At 33.9% G+C, this 13,039-nt stretch overlaps 1 protein-coding gene across 2 annotated transcripts in view; it reads left to right on the top strand.

The window, feature by feature from the left end:
• Positions 1-13,039, top strand: part of CDH8 (cadherin 8) — a 150,711-nt gene that overhangs the window by 91,657 nt on the left and 46,015 nt on the right. For both annotated transcript variants that reach the window (XR_008236710.1, XM_052797399.1), the window contains exons 7-8: positions 2,537-2,790; positions 9,885-10,021. Coding sequence is in view for 1 of the 2 variants with exons in the window: in XM_052797399.1 (XP_052653359.1) it covers positions 2,537-2,790; positions 9,885-10,021 (391 nt within the window). In the remaining variant the exon portion in view is untranslated. The remainder of the gene's footprint in view (positions 1-2,536; positions 2,791-9,884; positions 10,022-13,039) is intronic.

Genomic DNA, 13,039 nt, shown 5'->3' with positions numbered 1-13,039 from the left:
CTGGGGAGACATCCATGGAAGTATTTTTGGTGCTGGGAATGTGTTAATCTTATCTGGGCTTCTGCACAGTCAAATCATACAGGTTTTGCTTCCTTGGTTCAAAGGAGAAGAGTAAATTAGAATCTGCTTTGTTGGTGGTGTAAACTTCCATAAAATCTTTGCTGAGTATTCATCAAATACCTTTTCTCTATTACTTGATTTACTGTATAGCTGGTCAAATACTGTTCAGAGAAAAAAAAAAAAATCATAGTACATTATTTAAATTACCTGATGTGTGAGAGACTTAGTCTTCCACCTTTTCTCATGTTCAACTCTGTTCAATGAATAGTCATTTCGGTGAACCTTATCAAGGAGATCAGTACTGTTTCACATGAGAAGTGCCAAATTCAGGCCCTAAAGAAGGCTACAACTCTTACCTTTTCTATGCTGGTACAGTCTTGATGTATGCAAGATGAGGTATTTGCAGGTACACAACAGAAGGACCACCCAATTATATACAGAAATATGGGGAGAGACAGCATATCTAGGACAAAACTTGGCTAGTAAAGTCAATGATGAAACATTAATTGCATATTTAATGTTCATTACTTTCTGGGGAAGAAGAGAGCCGATTCTCATGCTGTGTTCTGAAAAAGGATATGAACATAACTTATAACACTGGCATAGAGGGTTTTAAATATGTAGCACAGAGCACTCTGAATGAATCTTTGGTTTGTTTTTTTTTTAAAGAAACCCAAAACCAAAACCATGACATTCCAGTGAAAAAAGAAGAATCCAGTGGGTACACATAATTAATATTCAACTTGTACCTGTAATTAAAGAGGTCAGGCAGAGTACCTGTTTCTCAGTGAGTAGGTCAGCACTGTAGATGTATAATAAAATGATCTGTATTTATCTAAATTTAGATCTGTTTTCCTAAAGAGAAAATTATGATATACATCCCCAATCTTCCTTCCTGTTATTTATTGTATGCTGTGGCCTCTTTTGTAAACTAAGGCAATTAGCCTTTTGCCCCAGTTCCCTTGGCTTTATTTCATAACTGACTCTCTAACATAATGTTGTTTCATATATTTATTTTGACAGCAATAATAATTTTGGTTGTCCTACAGTAGATGATGTATGGAGGGTACTGTTCACCAACAGATTTTCTCCAGCATAAATTCATAGGGTTTAGACAATGCAGAGTAAATTTTCAATATGATATTCTGATTAAGCATGACTAAATATATTGGGGTGCTGTCATTTCTGTAAAGCATACGAAAAGCAATTGAAAAAATGATACAGGAGCTATGATTGGCAAATTGTGAATATGCTGATTTATAAATCACCATTCCTAATTACAAAAGCTTACTAATTTAAGAGCTGCTAAAGAAGCAAGGTTTTCTCATGTTTACTAGAATTTGTGAGAAAGAGCAAATCCCATTAGAGCTTGATTCATACCTGAAAAAAATCAACAAAATTCGAAAGTACACATATTGAAGGCTTTGACAGACTTCCTGAAGCTTCCTATTTGTGCTCTTGCTGGTATTTGCATTGCAGATTCAGAGTTTCTATGTCCTTTTCTTTTTATCCCTGGGACATTGTAATGCAAATCTTAATATCTTTCCAATGCTAGGCAATTTGCATCTTTGAAATTTGAATCATTGTGAGACACAAGAGAATTATATAGTGAATATACTGATGTGCTTCAAGACACAAACTTGAATCTCCTATAATGAAAAATTCTAATATTCAAAAGTGTCACAGATTTGTTTTTTATTTGGTATTTCATTCCTTTAAATCCACTGTGTTTTCATCTTTTGTGTTTTAATATGGAACTGTAAAATAGTAAAACCAATGGTGATATGGCAGGTATATTGATAGAATAAAGTAATCGGTTTTGTGTTTCTCTCTCTGAAAAAAAAAAAAAAGATACAGAAATAGGAATTGCTACAGTTTTAAGAAATTCCTGAGAGATGTCTACCTCATTTACCCCTATAAACAGAAATGCAGAGTTACCAGAAGTGCAATAATATTGACGTACTTTCTTATATGATTAGCTCTACATTTTTCCACATAATGCCTCTCATGTCCAACAAATAATAACTGCTAGTTTTTTGCATTTCTCACACTGTTCTGGAAGTAATAAAATATTTATTCTTTGTAAAGCTAGTATAATTTTTTTTCTTATCTCCAACTAACACAGCACTGATTAAGTCCATGATTAGTATGCAAGTCATGTCATCACCAACAAATTTGTAGTATTTATCTGATATGTAATTGTAATAGTATAATTCATGAGAGAGAATATTTTGGTAAATTTCTTGTGAAAAGCAAGAAAACAAAGAGTCTTGTTTTCTCTGAGGCTGGTTAATAAACAAATATCAATATATGCCTAGAAAATTTGCAGGTTGGATTTCTGGGAGTGGGAAGTGATTACATTAAAATTCACTGAATGTGCTTAAATGCACATAACTTTCATCCATCAGCATTATATTCACTTGTTCTTTCTCTGTGGCCATTAGTAAAAGACATTTATCTTTGTCATTCTTAACAGCCACTGGACTTTGAGACCAAAAAATCCTATACACTGAAGGTAGAAGCAGCCAATGTTCATGTTGATCCTCGCTTCATCAGTGGAGGACCATTCAAGGATACAGCAACGGTAAAAATTGTAGTAGAGGACGCTGATGAGCCACCAGTCTTTTCATCACCTACTTACCTACTGGAAGTGCATGAAAATGCTGCTATTAACTCTGTGATTGGTCAGGTGACTGCCCATGACCCTGACGTGTCTTCCAGTCCTATAAGGTAGTGCTGCTTTAAAGTTCTCTTTGAAAAAACTACTGGCAGAATACTAAGTATATTTTTGATACATTTTATGACACTGTTCTCATGCTGGTTTTTTTCTAAGAAAATACCTGTATAGGATTTTTTTCATGATGTTAGATTTATCAGTTCAGATCATTTTCAAAATCACAAAAATGCTCCTTGCCACACGAGTAGTCTTATGAAACAGTAGGAATGCAATGAAAATAAGAAATAGGGTGTATGAGGCCGGATGGGGTTGAGTCATCAGTGTGTATCTCTGCAGTTATTTTAAATAATCCATTAGTGTCTGCACTAACAATACTGAGTTTTTTTCCATGTAGTTGTAAGGTTGTCAAAACATATTTTGTATTCCTTTGGCTAAACCCATTCCTGGTTTAAACATAGAAAGTCAGAGATGATTATGCCCATATTACTTTTGCATCTTCGATTTACAATATTTTCCCTTTTTGATCTAACTTGAACAAAATCTGTTATTCCAGTTTCATCAGATCAGTGTTTTCTATCTCATTTTGATGAGCACTCATCTTCCCCTCCACCTTTGTAATTGTTAGTATGGTATGATGCAAGTGTTCCCAAAACACATTTTGCTATGTATAGTACTGGCTGCATTATGAAAACAAACACCAAAACATCAATTTCATAGTAAAGGTATATTTGTAGAGATTCTATTTAATAATAATCATCACTGTGCATTACTGCCGTAGGGAATTTAAGCTACACAAGCAGTCTTCAGCATTGTAAGGATGATGCTAATTGTTACGATCTGTCACTTGAGACCATTTTCTAATCATCGTCATTTACATCAGATTTGTTGCAGAGCCAAACTGTAAACCTTTAACTAGGGGACCTACATGTTGCATATCATATTTTAGTATTTTCAGAATCAGAAATTCAGAATTTCCAACATGTTTGGATGTATTAGAACTTGTGTATGAAGATGTTGGAGAGTACGTTAGAGTCTCTCATTTTTAAATCATCCTTTCAAAACTAGATAAACGTAGCATTAACTATCACAGATTTCTATACAAATTAATTATTAATATATTTTCTACTGCAGCACACAACCCAGACAGTGTTAATAGGCACCAAATTTATTTTCTTACCAGAGAAGCTCTCAGGATGATCTGATCATAGAAATAGGAAATAAATAAGAGTAGTTACCAAGGTTAGAAAAATTTTATGTAAACAGAAAAAAAAAGTAATATAGAATGCATAGAGTTTGATCTGTCACAATTTAAGCAGTGGCTCCAGCCTAATTCTATGATGGCTGTCCACTGGCATCTTTGAAAAAGGGCTTGCACTGCTGCTACAAAGACAGGGTCTCCTGAAAGGTGTGTGAAACCAGCCATGGTGGCAGCAAGTTGGCTTTCTTCCCTTTATTCCAGCTCAATAGTAATTCCTCTTTCAATTTAACCTTAGTTCCTTCCCTCTACTCTGTTCTGCTTTGCTCTTGGCTTAGTGCTGTGCTCCTCTGCCTCTTAATTGTGTCCCCTTTGTTCCTCATCTCAGCCTGGCTTCAACTCTGCTTCAGTTTTACCTTGGCTATTTTTCCAGTCTTGCTCTGTTTCCCTTGAATTCTTTTCTAGTCCTGCCCCAAACTCCCAATAATTTAGACCAGCTACAAGCCTACCTACATCCTAAAGTAGAGCCTCTTTATTCTGTCCAAGCCTGAAAAATTGAACTGAGTAAAATATTTACTTCATTTCCATTTTTAAATCATTTTATAGATCAAGATATTTTCAAGCTTTTAAAAGCAAAAATATTTTGTATGTGCAAACTGAATTAGAATGTTATTACTTATAAAGTCATATAGAAACAATTGATACACATGAAACAGAACTGGCCCAAATACATTACATTTAAACAAAAAGGTAATTAGTTAGTGTGATTTATATCTTCTTTAAAAATATTATATGCAGTACTTTGTAAGATTTAATTTCTCTACAGTATTGGCTTCATAGCTGATTAAGGAATATACAGAGCTCAATTTTCTACGCAACTTTTTTTTTTTGTTTGCTCACCTGATTAATTTGGCTTTATCTGATAGCTCTGGAAAGTCCAGACTCCCTTTCTTCATTTTTTGCATGAAAAAAATTTTAAGGCAAAAAAAAGAGATTTCAAGTTAGTTATTCTACTATTACGGTAGCAAAAATATTCATCAGAGACAAGTAGGTAGCAGAAATGCAGTTACTTTCTTTCCAATTCCAGACAAAGTTGGAACATGGCAAGTTCAAACAAAAATATGTGGAAGCATTGTTTTGTTGGATTAGAATGTTTCATTTTCATTGTGCATTTCAAGTGTTTATTCTGTTATTGTATCATGTATATGATGTAAATTTTATGTATATGTTCTATGATACACTTTCAAAAATACTAAACATAAGTTAAAAATTTGAAAAACAGAATTAAAACATTCTGCACTGTTTTAATACTGCCTGGCCATTTTTTCATGTATTTTTTTCTTTAAAACAGAATTTCAGGAGACAACAACCAGTTGCATGTCAAGGAAATTATATTTTTCAATAAATATCTGTTCTATCAATATTTTGGTTAGACAGAGCTTTTGTGTACATTTGTTATAAAAACCCTAGCAACACAAATGAAAATATGAATCAGCTTATGTGCTACCAATACCACATCTGCTGCACTTTAGTCTTATGCGCAAAGACTCAGTAAACTCAGAGTATTGCAGTACCATAAATGAAATAAAACTTGGATATCTCTGAACATGGAAATAGTCTGATAATTGAGTCATGAGACAAAACATTAAAGAATTTAGAAAAATTATTATAGAAAACAGCCTGGAAAAAAACTTCTATGTTTTCATTTTTTAAAAAAGTTGTTTAACCTCATTTCTATCCAATATAACAGTACTTTGGTTTTTATGCTTGCTTAGAAGAGATGAAACATTCTCTGATCTTTCCATCACTTGATCTAAAAAGTATGAAGCCTATCATAGATTTAAAAGCAGGTGTATAGCTGCGTTACCAGTCTGGTTCTGAATGTGCCCACCTTATGAAAATACCTGAGGAGAGTTTTTTAGCAATGTCTTGTGTCAAATGTAGAGTTTTGGCAGTGGTTATTAGTCTGAAATCTCTGTATCAGCCAAATTTAGTCACCTTTAGATGGGTAGGACTAAAGGATGCATATGTTGTATGGGACTTTTCTCGTTGTTGTTGTTGTTGAGCCCTAGTTATGGATAAGCAAAGGCATCTTTGAATGTCTAAATGATAATGTGATATTCACCTGAATTTTGCTTTCATTATCTGTTTCTCCAATGAATATGAACTATCTCTTCATATCAGTTGTTAGGTTAGTCTAACTGTATAACATCTTTCATAACCCAGTGTTTTTAAAATAAGCAGCAAAATTTCTCTTTTATCTTTATTTGCTATTCCTCTGTGTGTGTTGCTTAAGGGCCTCGCTCACTTTTAAGCCTGATGGTGAAAAGGATTTACAAATTTGGCTAGTAATTGTAAACATGGTCCGTAGTTTGTCTTATTCTAGCCTAGTCATTTCAGAAGCATGCATCAGTGGCTCGCATCTTACCACATCTAGATGGCATGCATCTCTTGGGAAAGGGACCCAGTGAATTCAGCTAAGCTAGTTGTAAAGCTTTACTGTAGTTTACTTAGTAAGGGTGGTACATTCTGGCTTATAGTATGTGTGTGTGTGTATATATATATATATATATAAAGATCATTATCTATTAGCATACAAATCTATTGATTCCAGTAGTACTTATTTCATGTTTCTCTTGTTATTTTATAACCATGGTCTATTTATCTGCAGTAAATCATCTTGGATAAAGCATGATCCAAGTGCATAGAAAAAAAGCATGAGTAATAATCTTTCTCCCTATACTGTATCTGCCCTCCTATAAATCACTGCCCTTCAGTGTCTTTCTCTGTGGAAAGATAAGCTTCACTGTGGCAGGTTTTCCCCATTCATATCGACAGAGATTTCATCTTTGGCAGCAGTTGATCATTTTCTTAATTCACAGCAGGCCTTAAAAACCTAGACACGATATTTTCTGCCTCCCTAATGGTACAGCTGTTTATCTGTCACTAAGTAGCATGTCCAATCTGCCTGGCATTCATAAACAATGGTGATTTACCATTGATGAGGTATCCGTACTGTGATTCAAATCTCAGCAGGTGCAGCAAAAAAGGATTTCTGCTCTTATTTACATTGGTGCAAATAAGGAATAGATCAAATTAAGCCATAACAGCAATAGCAGTAGTGCAGGAACAGGACTGAGAATCATTTTAAGTCTTCTGTTAAACCACTATGGGGTTGTTCCTATAATTGCCATAGCAGAACCGTAAACTAACCAAAACTTCCCAGTAACCTGTGTTGGGTTTATGGCAATTTCAAAAGATATTGTTTCCCAAGATATTATTTTCTCATTTTTAGAGAAATGTATGTTTTATGTATAGCTTATGGATCTGACAATGCATTCCCATTAAAAAGAGTTACAATACCATTATCATGAAAAGGCAACTGCAAATGTACTATTAGTTTTCCCAGGTTTATGACACTGCAGATTGAATTTTTTATTTTTGTACCAAATATTTATCAAATTAAAATCAGGAGAGGGTTTTACCTCTTTGTACTCTTGCAAAGCCATGTAACTTATGTTAACGTTTCATTTTGAATGCTGGTTTTGCATTGTGAATAAATACTGTTGGGATGAGATGAAATGCAATATAATAAACTTACAGATGTTACACTCCCAGTTTTATAACTTCAAAAAATGTACTGCAGGAAAACTGTGAATGGAAGTTTAAAAAAGGATTGATCCTTAGAGAAAAGCTGTGTCTTATCTCAATGGAATTTATGTCAAGCCCAGGTTAACTAAACATTAAATAGCATATAAGCATTTCAAATTTTATTTCATTTATGGACTGTAAAAATTTCATAAATGTTTGATATCAGAAGAGTTTTTTCTGCATCACTACATAAACATCAAGAATTAAAAGTTAGTTTTAAGTGATGACATCTTAAAAAAAGTTATCTTGATTGCTGTCTGTCTTGTATTTTCTTGAGTGAAATCTTAAACCTGTGAAAGTCTGTAAGATATTTTTTACTGACTTCACTAGTACCAGAATTTTATTTCTAATACTTTAATTGGAACTAGGGAGACATCAAAATAAGGTTAAGAAACATTTTCAAAAATGATTGCCTTAAGTTAGGCACCTACAGCTTTATTCTTCCACACAAGTGACCTAATTTTCAGAAATGCTGAGGATAGCACAATTCCCTTAAACCATTGAGAACTGAGTGTGTGAAGCTCACTAGAAAATCAGTTTACTTAAATGTCCAAATATAGATGCATGTGCCTAGCTTTAGGCACATATATTTGGAATTTTACCTCATATTTTTTTCCTGGTACTCTTCTTAACTAAACTACTCATTTTTAAGTGAGTAAAACTAGTTCTTCTCAGAGCTTAAAAACAGAGAACTTAAATGTCTAACAAATCCCATTTCCTAGTTAAACAGGGGTTTTCACTCTTAAGTCCATTAGTTAAGTACCTTACCAGTGTGATCATGCTAGCCTTGCTCTTTAGTAATACAGTCTTTAAACATTTAAACTTTAGGATTTTGATAAATGTTCATAATTGAGAACTAGTTTTTTGAAAGTGAACTGTATCTGACACTGAAATAAAAAAAGATGAATGCCATAATCCTAAGCTTTGAAATCAGATCCTAATGCTATGTCTATAGAAATCTATTATATTATGCTGGAATGGGTTTGAGTTCATCAGAATATGTTTATTGTAGCATATAAAGGAACTTCTCAATCAGAACTTTTTTTGTAAAGTGCTTATGATAAAGCATAAAACCGAATGGAATAACTGATTTTCAGATAACTGTGCCATTGTCACTGTAGCAAAATATGCTGTTGTTCTTTTATCAGTGAATTTAACAGTGTATTTGCAAAAAGTAGAAATGTAATGAGAAACTGACAGTCTGAGTCACTTTTCTGACCACAATATAATGTAATCCAGTCTGATACTGTATCCCAACTCACCCTATTGTGCCTAGATATAATGCAGAACAGATGTAAAAATTGTCAGTGCATGCTGTTAGGTTCTGTAATACATAGACACAATGGCTTAAAAGGCTTTTATATAAATCCACAATTAGGATTCAGTAAAACCCCTTGAAGTCAATTTTTGTTGAACCATATCAATAGTTTATCACTAAACTCTCTCATTTCGTACCTTTCCTGTCAAAAAATTGGAAGGCTTAATTTTGTGATTTAGTTTCTTTTTGCGAATAATACATTCATGAAATAACTCTGTGAAAATGGACAAACATAAAAGCTTTCCTGGAGATCCTGTTCTGAGCTTTAAATCATCATCCTGCTTAATGCACCATTGGAGCAATCTACTGCAGCTCACTCTTGTTGTCAAGCTAGCTCTGTTTCGGCTGCATAATTTACCTGGACATTCACATTTGGAAAGTCTGACTACTTGTCAGATGAAACTTGTTTTGTTAAAAATCCGTGATGTCAATCCAAAAACAATCAGTCCTTCAGTGTTTGAAGTGTTTTATAGGAAAATGGTGATTCACTAAGTGCGTTCTGCCCATGGAGCTGCTTGAACCATAACGAAATAATATGCTTGGTGAATAGTTCATGCTTCATTAATCGGAAATTTATTGGTAAAATAATATTATTCAGCCCTTTTTAAAATAACCATGAAGTCCACCATGAAGTCAAAATTATCATCAGTTACTGTGAAATACCATAGAAACTGTCTGATAAACGTGATGGATTGTGTAATTAACTCTTGATCAGCACCGTTTTTCAAAGATGTTACCCAGTGAACCTGAGGGCATTTTATGACCTTCACACTGGGTATACAGCTAATTACTCCTTGGGCAATAATTATTAAGGTTTTTTTAGTCTCAGTTTGTCATTTTGTCTTATAAATTATTATGCTATCGAGCTTCTTAATCCATTTGGCTGTAAAACTGCAGTTCTCAGAGGGCTCCCTAAATTGTCTTGTGATTGTATGGATTACACCAACTTCATTAAGTAGATTACAGGGATGTCTGTTTTGTAGGTTTTCCATTGATCGGCATACTGACCTTGAGAGACAGTTCAACATTAACGCAGAAGATGGGAAAATAACTTTGGCAACACCACTGGACAGAGAAACAAATATGTGGCACAACATAACTATTGTAGCTACTGAAACTAGTAAGTATTTGTGTATACTGACTTTTAGATCTGTTGGTTTTATAATTAATTTTAACGGTGTGTGCAGTAGAAACGGTACATAGTTCAGTAAAAAGTAAAACACATTGGATGTTTACATTACAGAATTTTTGAAAGAAAATTTAGTTTCTGCTGAAGTTCCATTTCTTTTAGTTTTCAAAACTGCATTTTTTTTAGTCAATGCAGCAGTATAGATTTTGAAGAGATACATGAGTATGTTTGGACAGGGTATATAGAGTAAATGTTAAAAATTGTTTAAAAAAAACCCCAAACTAAAGCATTATATTTAGTTAGTTATATTAAGACAGAAAAAATAAAGTTTTGCTATTGTAGAAGTATATTGTAGACTCAACCCAAAAGTTCTTAATGCTGAGTGATACCATGTTTCAGTACCATAAATGATTAAGAACATGGGTAATATTGCATGAAAGTAGTCCTGTTTGATACATATGAATAAATTTACTCATATACAGGTATAGACACGAACATGGATTGTTCAGATCCACAAAACTATTGTGACTCATCTCTACACCTAAGTCATTGGGAACCAGGAGTGTCACTCTGTCAGGGAATATGGCTCCTAGATTTTAATCAAGAAGAATTCTTGATTAATTTGGAATTGTAAGCGCTGCTGACAAGATCACATGTGACAATATAATTTATTATTAATATTCACACTGTATTTTAGACTACACATTTGACAAACATATTGCAGCAAAAGAACAGATTCAGAACATAGGTCTGTCATCCCATGTCTTTGTCTTAACTGAAACACAAACTATGAAGATGTTTCTGCTGACATATTTATTCTGCAATCAATGTATATGCGTAATTCCCATACGTGCATACACACTTGACACATTGTGAGAATATTTGTCTTCAGAGCCTGATGATCAGTGCTGCTAATTCTAGCATGTAGAAAATAGGGTGATGTTAATGCTTGCTTTTCCCCCAGAGTATCTTTTTTAAAGGATATGATACAGAACTTTTAATGCTTGGTTTCATAATACTGCAGCTATGAACATAATGAATGGGAGGATAAAATATGCTTATTTGGCCCATTTTTATTGTCCGGTATTTTTCTGTGGTACTTGTTTTCAAAAACAAACATGTTAGGAATCTGTAACAGGTAACTGAAATAGCATACATAAATGAGAAAGATAGGTTGAAGTATAAACTAAGCTCTCAGCTTACAACCCCTGTAAACTGTATTCCTATGACCTACCTTAATAATTTGTGTATTTCATTGCCAGTAGTGCAGTAGTGCCAACAGTGTCCTGTTAATTACTGTTAACTCTTGCAGGCAAACACTACTTTGATAAATTAGCAAGAATAATTTCTGCTTGCAGGAAAGCCAAGCTGAGATAGGGCATCAAACTACATAAGGAAAGAAAGTAAGCTCTGGTTTCATAGGGCATATTTTGCCCAGGTTAATATCAAATCAGTTAATAATTTTCATGTTTTTAAAGGACAAAGATATAAAACTTCCATACTAATTTTCTCGAGACATAAGGAATGTCAGAACATGAGATTTACCAATGGCATGGAAAGCGGAATTATTAGTTTGTGATCCAAAGTTTTCAGACATTGGAATAGTAAGATGTAACATGAAGAAATTGTACGTTTTGTTTCCTCAAAAAAGTCAAAAAAGAACAAAATAAAAAGAATAATTTTTCAAGAAACTCCTCCAATTCATTTTTTGTTCTCCCTTATATGTGTGTCAGAGCAAAGTTAACAGAAGTGCACTTTACTAAGCCACATCAGAATCAAGTCTGCCTCTTGCATCTTCAGATTTTTAAAACGTAATTATATACTCAAGAATTTTGTAAGAAATCAGCCTTGTCATTAGACTTCATGGGAGCCTCAGCATCTATCACTATTGTAAAATTGCCTCTTATCAGACTGGCTATGAAAATAATAATGCCAATCTTGTTCTAAGCATTTGCGTTCCTGCTGATGGCTTATTTTCGCATTCCTAATACAATTATTTGACATTTACATAAAACAAGAGCTTAATTTCATAGACTACTATCTTTGCTTATTTAAGAGAAATTATTTTTTAACTCCTCACTGAGAAACTAAATTTGTTCATAGAACTGTCAAGCAGGGTAAAATGGGCATTTTTAAATTTTTTTCCAACACAATAATAAGCAAAATCTCTGTTATAAAATAACAGAAATCTGTTGGAGGCAGACACAAGCAGCAAATGAAAATACAATGTGTGTCATTACGATGCTTTCACTGACAGTAATATTAGTGGACTGCTGATCTCTCCCATAAAAATAAATATGTCAGCATCATTAGTACTGGAGAATTTTCTCTTGCTAGGCTAGCTGCTTTCCAGGTTCAGTTCAAGGCTCGCTTCTATTCATGTGGGGCAATGATCAGACCATTTCATTGCCATTACGCTTCCTTACTAATCGTAAGCCACGATACCAGGTTTTTCTTCTTGATTTCCAGCATGGTAGATCCTAAATATACCCTGATTTATCAGCACTTTCACAGATAAACACCAAGTTTTGCCAAAACATAAATCACTATTTCAGAACTTCATGCTGGTAAGTTACCTGCAGCTAAATTTGTGCTTTAAGCACAGGTAATTTTGGGCAGTTTTCTTCTGTCACCGTGACAAAGTTATTCTTTTGTATCATCCCTCAGCCACTGTCTCAGTTGGGAATCTTCCAAGACAAGATCGGTCTGGCTGAATTGAGCGTAACTACTGCATTTTCACCTGGCTTGAGGATGAAGATTTTTAGATTCAGACGGGCTGATCTCTTTGAAAGCAATCAGATTTAGAATGTTTGTGGACAATTTTAAACATGCTGCTGCTTTTTAATCTGAGTGCCCCAAAATGTGAACTTAACCCTTTTGTGTCTAGCAAAACTAGGAGTAGAAACACAGAAGTATGAGCCAGTGGGGACTGTGACTCTTTTCTGTGAGTACTTAACAGGCAAAAGACCAGTTTGGGGCGGTGTTTGTTTTATTTTTAGAAGGATGTTT

The sequence above is a fragment of the Harpia harpyja genome, chromosome 9 (genome assembly GCF_026419915.1).
Source record: "Harpia harpyja isolate bHarHar1 chromosome 9, bHarHar1 primary haplotype, whole genome shotgun sequence".
NCBI lineage: Eukaryota > Metazoa > Chordata > Aves > Accipitriformes > Accipitridae > Harpia > Harpia harpyja.
This window is presented reverse-complemented; position numbering and strand designations above follow the sequence as displayed.